Source organism: Austrofundulus limnaeus, unplaced genomic scaffold (genome assembly GCF_001266775.1).
Source record: "Austrofundulus limnaeus strain Quisiro unplaced genomic scaffold, Austrofundulus_limnaeus-1.0 Scaffold62, whole genome shotgun sequence".
Classification (NCBI taxonomy): domain Eukaryota; kingdom Metazoa; phylum Chordata; class Actinopteri; order Cyprinodontiformes; family Rivulidae; genus Austrofundulus; species Austrofundulus limnaeus.
In genome coordinates, this window is record NW_013952464.1 from 663,966 (window position 1) to 675,143 (window position 11,178).

Consider the following 11,178-nt stretch of genomic DNA (forward strand, 5'->3'; position numbering starts at 1 on the left):
GTGTGTGTGTGTTTCTTATGTCTTTGGTGAATTTTAAGGAAAGAAACTGTTAAAATACTAAAATCCATGTCTAAAGTAATTAAAATTATTTTGTTATTTTGAATTTTATTTAGTTTGAAGACAAAAAAACCTTGTCTGACTTTGGAGAAAAAGACAGTGGAATGTCTCAGATAGAATAAAGTTTATTGAGCCTTGAAACCATTTAAATCAGTGGTTCCAAAACTTTTCACCTTCAAAATATCCGTGTCCGAGGCTTGTGACCCCAAATATTACTAGTCTAAGTACACAAACATCAAAAACTCTAATAAACAAGAGCTTATTGACAATCTAAACAGCTTGTGCAGAAATACTGTTTGTTATTTTGTGATTTTTTTATGTTTTTATAATAAATATAGGAAAATATTACATCACCAGTTATTTTTATTACGTTTAAATGGATTGGACCTTAACTTGATGCTTCATGGCCCACAATTGGGTCACAACACTAAGTTTGGGAACAACTGATTTAAATATTTAAATCATAATAACGGTGGCCAATGTGTGCTGTTTTTTATGTTGTTTTTGTGCAACTCAATTTTGGTTTATATAAACATTTTGTCAAACAGACAAAAAAACAAAACAAAACAAAAACAACAACAAACACACATTGTTCCATTTCACGTGTGATAGCTCCCAAAATATAGGAACTGCCTTTGTTTTTTAATTCTTTTCTTTATTTTTCATATTTATTCATTGGTCTATTTTCATCACAAGCATAAAAACATCCAGTTCAGTGAAAAACATCCTACTCATGTCCAATATTTATGTCATGCATTCAGTATATCAGCAGGAGCTATTGTGCTTAGGTTATTTAAATGATAATTCCAAGGTAATGACTATAAAGATGATACCAAATAAATATGTGTTGCCCCGTGGTTCCAGCCTTGAGCTGTGAAGCATTGCTCGGTCAGCCTCAAGCTGATGCTGATTATTATATGTCATGTTTATATTCATGTGTTCACATTCAGAACTGCTCTGCCGGAATCTGAGTTTTAGAAAATTCATTTCATGGAGATAAGGAAATATGTTGACAGGTGTCTAATTCTCACTGCTGAATATGTTTTTCACCAACATCCAGTGCTGTGTTCCACCACACAGTCTGGTCTGAATCGAGTAAACTTTGATTTATTTAAACTTGTACAGTAATTTTTGTAACAAACCATACTTTTGTGTTGATATGTGTGTTTTAGTATAAGTAAATGTGTCTAAGCATTTGAAAAGTGAACTGTATGTAAGAAGGAAATTAAGTTTTAACTTTTTATGTTGATTGCAGGTCTCTGATTGCTCCACTGAAGGAATGTTCAGGGCTTTCTCTCAACACGTCCTGCATCGGCTGAACATCTTTCAGGATGGATTGAAGGTAGGAATTCAATCTTTGGAGAATAAATGACTGCATATCACCCATTGCATTTCATGCCAGAGTTTTAAACTGAAATCATTTCATGATGAGAAATTGGAAATTTATTGATGTTTTGGTCAAACCTTGTAAACGGGATCTCATGCAATATTGCAAGATCTTGGGTCTTCCCGGGGGGTCTCCTACCAGTGGGACGTGCCCGGAACACCTCTAAAGGGAGGCGTACTGGAACCGTCCTAATCCTGAACCACCTCAACTGATTCCTTTCGATGAGGAGGAGCAGCGGCTCTACTCCGAGCTCCCCTCAGATGACAAAGTTCCTCACCATGTCTCTAAGGGTGTTTTCACCCCAGCTCTGTTCAATCCACTTTAATCCAACTGTAGTTTGTTTGCCCAGAAAGTCAGGTTTGTTTGGGGAGGTGTGAACGTGTAATCGAACTCTGGTGTGGATCAAAAAGCAAACTCTGGTTCGCCTGAAAACATAAGTCTCGGTTCAGTTGAAGTGAACTCTGGTGCGGTTTGATTGCATGTGTGAACACCAAGCAGACCTGAGACCACTCCAAAAGTAGGAAGCGGACTATAACGCAAGTCATTCTGAGTAAAAATAGCAAAAAAGTAACTCATATCTTGTAAATACCTTGCTCATTGTCTTTACAAGGTGGACATCACTGCTGTGAAGTTGGATGAGCTCCTACTCGGTGAAGAGAAGTCACATGGAGCCGTCTCAGCCACCTGTGTGGAAAGAAACATTCTCCACGGTTCCTCCTCATCTTCCTCTCATGCTGAGCTCATTGTTGAAGACTATTTGTTTGGCACCTTTGTCAAAAACAAAAAGAAACTGAACTGCTAAAATCTGACTTTACCCCATGTTTACATTTTGCGAAGAAGGAATTTGCGCTCAGTGTCTTCAGAGGTTTTCGTGTTTTTTCTTCAGTGATTCTTGTTACAGCACCACCACAGGTGAGGGAGGGAACAGGTTGTTCTCAGGATTTAGTTCATTTGACAACTGAAAATGTAAACAAATCTTGCAGTTTTGGTCCTCAGTCAAACCAAGTCTACCGGACTGTCATGTATGACTACGACCTAAGTCCGAGCTCAGCTACCCTATGAAGGAAGCTCATTTTGGCTGCTTTTATCCAGGATCTTGTTCTTCCGGGCATGATCCACACCTCATGACCATAGGTGAGGGTTGGAACGCAAACAGACCAGTAAATCAAGAGCTTTTTCTTTCAACTCAACTCTTTCTTCACCACGACAGACCGAATCGAGTGCGAGACCCTAAACGCTCGACCCGTCTCTCATCTTGCCATCACTTGTGAACAAGATATTCAGATACTTGAACTCTTCCACTCCTCCTTCCAGTCGAGAACCATGGCCTCAGACTTAGAGGAACTGACTCTCATTCCAGCTGCTTCACACTCGGCTGCAAACCACCCCAGTGCACGCAGAAGGTCTTCGCCCGAAGATGCCAACAGAACCACATCATCTGCATAAAGCAGAGACAAGGCCCTGTGGTTCCCAAACCAAACACCCTCCTCTCCACGACTGTGCCTTGAGATCCTGTCCATAAACACTACAAACATGGTTAGAGTCCAGGCACAGCAGTGACTAGTGGTTCATGAGATAGCTAGCTAACAGTAAGACAATATAGTACCTTCAGCAGCTGGTGATATTAAATAATACCTTCACTTTATCAAACAATGTCTTCTATACTTAACAGTATTCTACAAAAATAGTTTGTTATAGTCTGTTGTAAAAAAATAATGTTTAAGTTCCTGATCCTTAGGTTTGTTGTGTTGTAGGAGTCAGAGGTTTGTGTTGATGTCATAAACTGTGTGAGATGGAAGAAACCAGTGGAAGCAGCTGTTGGGTAACAATAACCACATCAATAATCTAGTGTTGAAAGAACACGCGCATCAGTCCAGTGTCAAGTCTTTATGATGCTCAGTTTAAAGTGATTGTATCTTTCTAACCGGCGTCTGTGTTCTGATAATCTCTTCTGTTGTTTGGAGCAGCTCATTGGCTGTTCATGCTAAGAGGCTTTGCAGTGAGACGTGAGGCTGCAACATGTATGATCTCTGTTTCTTCTTTCCGTTTGTTACAACACTTTCATACACTTTGTGGTCACAAGGTGGCAATAGAGACTGCAGAAATTAAAGAACTATGTCTACTGGCTGTCTATACGAGGAGTAGATTTGGAGGGAAAAAAGTTTTGACTTTAGAAATGTATTTTAATGTGAATTCAGACATTTTATCCTGTCCATTACGCTGTTTATAAGAGACACCTGATGTGAAGCTGTTTAGGCAGTTTTGAATTGGTGGCGTGTTTTCAGAGCGGTGTCTCTTCTGTGTCCTTGGCTGATTGATTATTGGGTTCATCGTTGTTTTCAGGAGGGGCGTGTTCGTGTCACCCTGCTGGCTCGCAGCACAGAATACAGACGAATACTTAACCAAGTGGAGGTGAGTTCAACCCCTTTTCTTCCTCCCTTATTTTATCTTTCACTTCACTCTCGTCATGTTGTTCTTGTCTTTCCCTCTTTGTGCTTCCTTCTTTCCCCCCCGGCCTAACTTATGCAGCTTTCCTACTCTCCCATCCCCTGCACCACCCCCTGTCATTGATTTGCCGTCCACCTCTGTTAGGCGCATACTTAAAGTCTTATTTGCTATAAACAGTGCAAAGATTGTGGTTTATAAAGTCACTGCCCATATTTGTTTGTGCTCTCATTGATCACAGACCATGTCCACTTGTTTTTTATTTCATTTTTACAGCTGGTCAATGCCCTCAAGACAGTGCCTCTGCTGGAGGTCAATGTGGTGGACTACAAATACAAGTGAGTTAAGGATTGCTTACATGTTAGTGTTTTGTTACAACCTGGCTTGTAGTGGAAGCAACATAAATAACAAGATCCAAAATATAGTGTTAAAAAAAAAGTAAGGTACAATTTATTTTTACAGTGAAAGTGCAAAACATTAAAATAAAGCACAACAAAGGTAGGAGTTTCCTCAGAATTAACTGAAATACAACAAAACATTTTGTATAGACAATAAATGGACTAACTGAAGTATAAGGTAAAAAATCTAAATAGGAAAAGTCCAAAAGCAAAGAAAAAACAAAATCTCCTGTAACAGAAATGGTGTCTCAAAAAGGAAGTTTTTTGCTACCGAAGATTCTGTAGAATAGACACGAAGCAATACAATTCTAACAAAGACCACTGAAGCACACAGTTATCGGCAGCCGACTGGACGACATGTGGATGTTTGATGTTCGTTTTATCACACACCTTTCATAGTCCTTGAGACACCGAGCTCCAGGAAAACGCCTTCTGCTGTGGTATATGTCACTGCATGGGGTTTCTTCCCACTAGAGTCTACACTCTGGGGGAAAAAATCCTTCTGATATCATCTAGCATTTTGTCTTAAAAAAACGTCTGAGTTTTTGGCCGTTTGACTCGTTATAAATCTTCTGGGCACAACAGTCGGATTCTGAAAGCAGTTAGTCAAAGCAAAATGCAGCGTCCGACCAATCACACAGTTTAGTTCTCATGCAGAGGGAGGTGAAAAGTGGAAGACTCAAAGCCGCGAACAAAGTGATGCAATTTTCATCACGCAACTGCGACAATGCAAGATGATTTTGGCAGTTTGGATGGATCATACTGGGCGTTTAAGTCAAACCAACAATGGCATGATTGAAAGGCTGGGCTGGCTTTTATAAGCTCCTTCATGTAGTCTGGCCTCCTCATTGGCAGCTACTGCCAGGTAGGTGTTGCTATCCAAGGTGTGCTCCAGCCAATCGTCTTTGGACAGGTATACCTCAAAAGTCCTTCCAAGAGGTCTTCCAGTTGAAGGATGCAACCAATCAACAAGTGGAGCTGGAAACGTTTTATCCTTACACGGAGAAGCAGTAGAGAAAACAACACAAAACAGGAGAAGACAGGCAGTACAGGCCTGGAACCATAACATGTTTGAGCTGATGTTGGTGTGTAACTCCACATGTGTCTTTCAGGGACATTCCCTTTGTGGAGCAACTGAGGATCACACACAACTCTGACATTTTCATTGGGATGCACGGAGCCGGACTCACTCACCTCCTCTTCCTCCCTGACTGGGCTGTCATCTTTGAGCTGTGAGTGGCAGTTTTTGTTTGTGTGTGTGTGTGTGTGTGTGTGTGTGTGTGTGGTGGTGGGGGGGGATTGAACACGAGTGGAGCAGAGAAAAAGACCAGTCGCTTTGGCAGCTTCCTGTTTTTTAAAGTACCACTCAACCACTCGGTGTGTTAATGTGAAACAACTGCCTAATTAATCAGGTGTTCATCACACCTGGCAAGCCTTGGCAGGAAAGCTCACAGGAATGTGGCATGGTTTTGTGTGGCTTTTCATGAATCCCACAAAAGAGCGAAGCACTGTGGGCATATATACAATAAAAGCCGTGTGGTGGGGAAAAAAAGAAGACGATTGAGGGGGAGATTGAGAGGCAGGGAGAAGAAATTCAGAGATATGAGTGTCTGCATCTGTCCTTTTCAGATATAACTGTCAGGATGAGAGCTGCTATCGAGATTTGGCTCGTCTGCGGGGCATTCAGTATGTGACTTGGCAGAAAATGGACAAAATGGTCCCACAGGACAAGGTAGGAAAACTCCCTCACAAGCCACCGGCTGCTCAGGAACACAGCTGAGGCTCTCTGAACTCAGACACACTGTTTATTAGGTGCAGAACATTTACCCAGTTGTTCTTCCTCTTGTGGTTTTTTTTTTCATTCCTTGTTTTTCAGGGTCATCATCCTACCCTCGGGGACCATCCTAAGTTTACAAACTACTCCTTTGATGTGAGGGAGTTCATGCGTATCGTGATGGAGGCAGCCGATTACGTCACACATCATCCCAAATGGCAGCCTGGGACCCATCATGATGAACTTTAGCACATCTGTGAGTGTCTGAGGAAAGCCCTGCTGTTTTAGACATGTTGTGCAAAATCCACTTTTTCAGCCCTTCAATTTTGTTGTGTACTTGGAGACTCCAGGCAAGGAGAAAATTGAATTTAGTCTCTCACAGTGCTGCATGGATATCTTTATACTCAGTTATTAAGATCCGTTCAGTTTTCTTCATTCCCTATTATGTTTTTGAACAATCACATCACAGCATTTGCTGCAGAACTGCTAAACAAGGTTATGAACTTCAGCTAACCAGTTTTGCGAATCCGATTCTGTTGGTTCATGGTCTTAATTCTACTGTGGCGCTGGGTCAGACTCTGGCTCCAACACGTAAGGCTGGATGGACAGGTTTTCTGTTGTTGACGTCTTTTAATCAGTTTGTAAATAAAAGGTTTCTGTGCTGCTAGATAATTGTATCAAACTACAAAAAAGGCTTTGTAGAGTGGACAGTGATCATTGGGAGGGATGCTACGTTTCAGTTGTACTTGGAAGTCGGAATTTCTGACCTATGCGTCGAAAATATTAACTGGAACAGCCCTTTTGAGTTGGCAAGTCAGTGCAACATGACCATCCCCGAGCATGCATGACGTCATCTTTTCAACATGGCTACTCCTTGCATCAACAGAGAATGAAACTTTTACGTTTTTTTTAGCAGTTCTTTGTTGTTTACTTTACATTAAGTCAGTCAGGCTTGTAGTACTTTATAGCAATTATTAGGCAATATGTTTTAACTCTGTACACTCAAAATGCTGCATAGATAGGTATTGTCGTATGTGTTAATGTTGAATTATTTTGTCAGAGCAAGAAATAGAAAAAGCTTTTTCTCAATATTCTGACAAGCTGGAAACTGGAACTTTTTCAGCTCAGAACTGACGTCAGTCCGACTTCACATTTTCAAGTTCCGTTGCTACTCAAACACAACATGAGACCTGGAGGGGGGCGGAGTCTAAACATGAAAATGAATCCTGTATGCACCATGTTGGCAGAACATTATTAACCTCATGTTCGGTGCATCCCAGTCACACTCCACCGTATCTGTCACTTCCTGTCTGCTGCTTTGATAGATCAAGGAAAAAAATGCAGTATGGCGACACTTCATGTTTGATTCACTTTTACTGTCTTTATTAGTATCAGATCAGTTAAAGAGTGCGAGCACTTGAAGCAGCTGGAGCGTAATAAGATGTCTCCCATGTTTCTTCATTACCTCTGCTGCGGCTACTTCATTCCATGTCGTCAAAGTTAGCAAATGAGCAGCTGTTGTGGCGTACCTTCACCTGCCACATCTTGTCCGATTTGATCAGCGCCACGCTGCTGGGAGCTGCTGACAATCAAGCTGCATTTTCTGAGCACGCCCAGCATAAACTGATCTAATATAGTGTGTACTTGTATTAAGGGAGATTCACATCATGTTGCAGTGCAATAAGTCTGGCAAAGAGTTTTAGTGAATAATTAAAATGACAAAAATAACTCACGTTATTGACAGTATCACCCTTTTAGAAGGCCCGCAACTTTATGTTATCATGTGAAAACATGTTTTAAGTTTACATATGCTGCTTTTAAATATTTTTTTGCACGTTTAAATCATTAAGTTGGGGTTTACGTACATAAACTGGAACTTCAATGCTGAATTCCTCATTGTGACTTCACAAGCCCCTTTTTCACCCTTTTTCTGAGGTGTGTCAGATCAACTCACACTTCACACCTAACCCCACCTCCAGCTTCCAGACAAGGGCGGAGCTAGACTTTTTTGCAAGGGGTGGCCCGGGTGTAGCCAAGGTGTTATCAAGGGGGGGCACAAATAAATAAAGGAAACTACCTTGGATTTAAAAATTCAAGCTAGCAACCACAGCTAAATTTAAATGGCTATAAATCAGCCATTTTAAGACTGATTGTGCTGAAACTTGTTGTGGTGTAGCCAAGAATGATTGCTAGTCCCAATTTAAAGCTAACCACTAATGCTAATTTTACAAAGCGCTGTAATTCAGCCATTAAATACACAGCTGAATATTTATATAATTTTAGCCAAGAATATTTTTTAAACAAAATCAGAATGTAAATACAAAATCTAAGATGACAACCAAAGCTAATTTTAAATAGTCGGACCTCAGACACTTTTAGAAATACTGAGTATTTGGTAAGGTGGTAGCAAAGAGCAATCCTCTGAAATCTCAATTTTAACCTTTTGGAGATATTAGGCTAAAGTTTAGTGTGGTGGGATCTGAGAACGATGCCTAACGTATTCTAAAATCAAATAAAAGAATCCAAGATGTCCACCACAGCTAAATTCAAATGGCTGCAATTTAGCTGTTTTTATACATATTGAGCTGAAATTTGGTGTGGTGGAATTGTTGGTTTTATATTAATTTAGTGGTTTAGAAAATTCATTTTCTCTTCACACACAGAGAGGTTCCATCAACACTAGATAATGCAGCTGCATAGCAGATATTTACTTAGTTTTAGCTCTAACTGGCCATCAAATGTGATCCACACCCCCATTTGTCAGTCATTTTGGGATGTTGAACAATATGATCCAAACAGAATATAAAGATATCTACATAGCATTTCAGTTTTTCCGCACTCCTGAAGACTCCAAATACACAAAAAAATGTATTTATGTCAAAAAACACTTATTTTGCATATGTCCCCTTTTAATGAGCATGTGAAACATGTGAAACACATTTTCAGCTTAATGGTTTTCTACATAGGATCAGATGTGGTAAACATGGTAAATTCATCTTTTTTTAAATTTTAATAATGAAATTTTTTTTGTTTGTTTTCTCCGAAGGCACACATCTCCCTTTGAATGTTTTTGGGAAGAAGCCCTAAGGCAGACCCAGAACTCGCTAAGAGGAACCATATATCCTGTCCGGACTGGGAACACCTCAGAAGGAGCTGCAGAGTGTTGCTGAGGAGAGTCCAAGACCCAAACAGATAAGCAGAATTTAAATGGATCAATGGATAAAAATTATCATATGAAAATGAAAAACTGAGATCATGATGAACAATAAAACTGTCAGGTAAATTTGTATTTATTTATTATAAGTTTTTGGCAAATTAATGGGACATAATATTCAAGATGGCCGCCACATTTAATTAACCTGGCCCTGGTTTAGTCACCTTCACATACTGAGGTAAAATTTGGTGTGGTAGTAGGAGTAGTCAACCACAATACACACCCTGAAGACTTTGTACAAACTTTTTAAGAATTTGGCTTGTAGAGCAGCAGGCAATATTCATTTCTTCAAAAATTGTGACTTTTTTTTACATTTTTATTACGTCTTTGTATCGCAACACTCTTAGTCGTAGAAAAAAAAACCTGGTTAAGTTTTGCTTATCAATCGTTTAAACCTGTAAAAAATTACAGGTCGAGGATGAATCACTATAAAAGCAAAGAAAGGGTTTTCTTTTGATACCAGTGTTCATGTTTGTGCGTTGTTAAGCACAACAGTATTAAGTACTGTTAAAAAGACAAATAATGTAATTCGGAAGGAACGTTTAACACTCCACACCTCTTCATATTGTATTTTTTTGTTTGTTTTGTTTTGTATTTTTATATTTAGACATTTTGTTCATTTATTTTTCTTATTTGAATTTTAGTTCTGTTTAGCTTTTTTTTGAAAAGCATGCTGATGCTTCTTCAGGCACAAATGATTTTGTATTTTACTTGAAAAGTATCAAAAATCAACATCAAGAATGTAAAATGATGAGGGGGCGGCTACGGTCTGCTGCATTTCCTAAAGCCTTTTAAGTTATTTTATGACTGAAGCAGAAAAAAAGAAAATATTTTATATGCAACTCAAAGGAGTGGTTTTTTTTTATTTTTTATTAATCCAATGGTTTTCTGTGTCCCAGGCTTCTCAGTGGTGTTTTAAAGTGTCTTTAAAAAGTATTCACCCCCTTGGATGTTTTATGCTTTTATTGCTAATAGAAATCAATAAAAAATGTCCTGTTTCACTAAAAAAGAAAAAAATATAATTTTAATGTTAAAATTAAATCAAAATTCAACAGAGTAATATCAATTAAATGAAAAAAATTGTACTATAAAATACGTAAGTACATAAATATTCACCCCATTGAAAGTGTCTGTCCTAATTCAACTCAGAGAAATTATGATTAAAAGGTACAAGTCAGAGGATGGTAAAAAAATGATTCCCAAGACCCTAAATAACTTCAGACGTTCTGATAAATCCATCAAGAAGAGCAGATTAGCGTTTGGCAAACTTGTCGATAAGAAACTATTGTGATTTCACTTTGACACTGAAGATTTTTAAAATTGTTTTATTGTAAAGAAGACCAATTTATGTTGACCTTGACTGATTTCTGACAGTAATAAAAACTTCTAATATCCAGGGTTTCATGCTTTTTATATGCATTATTTTCTTTATTTTTTATTTTTTTTTTTTTTACGTATATCACTGCTGATCTGCTTCTGATTTTGATTTGCTTAAAATTTGGGCCATTTAATTTCCAAGCGAAGGGAACTATTTTGAAATAAAGATTTTTTTTAGAAAAAAAAACATTGAAGCATGTGTACTTTTCTGTGCAGGCCACATCAAGCATCAAAGCTTCATTTCATCCTCGTTAAACAAATATGTTTTGAAGTGTGACCTTGCAGGCAAAACTGAAGCCTCTGTCCTTGCTGACGCCACATGGCTTTGTGTTGGCTGTTTCATTGTTTTAGTGAGTTTTGGATATTAAGGAGGTAAATCTGCGTGACCTAAAAACAAACATTCTTGCCAATGAATATTTTTGACCACAGGGGGGCAGTAGAACCCCACACATGAGGGACCAGAGCCTTGTGCCTCCTCTCGCCGCTGACTGACTGAGCTCAGCAGTGTTGACTGTAAAAGTAATGG

General features: G+C 38.9%; 1 protein-coding gene across 1 annotated transcript in view; it reads left to right on the forward strand.

The window, feature by feature from the left end:
- Nucleotides 1–10,839, forward strand: part of eogt (EGF domain-specific O-linked N-acetylglucosamine (GlcNAc) transferase) — a 22,698-nt gene extending 11,859 nt beyond the window's left edge. The window contains exons 11-17 of the mRNA XM_014009845.1: nt 1,313–1,399; nt 3,788–3,856; nt 4,166–4,227; nt 5,400–5,519; nt 5,917–6,019; nt 6,164–6,317; nt 9,108–10,839. Coding sequence (XP_013865299.1) covers nt 1,313–1,399; nt 3,788–3,856; nt 4,166–4,227; nt 5,400–5,519; nt 5,917–6,019; nt 6,164–6,310 — 588 coding nt within the window. The 3' untranslated portion in view covers nt 6,311–6,317; nt 9,108–10,839. The remainder of the gene's footprint in view (nt 1–1,312; nt 1,400–3,787; nt 3,857–4,165; nt 4,228–5,399; nt 5,520–5,916; nt 6,020–6,163; nt 6,318–9,107) is intronic.
- The last annotated feature ends 339 nt before the right edge of the window (nt 10,840–11,178 follow it).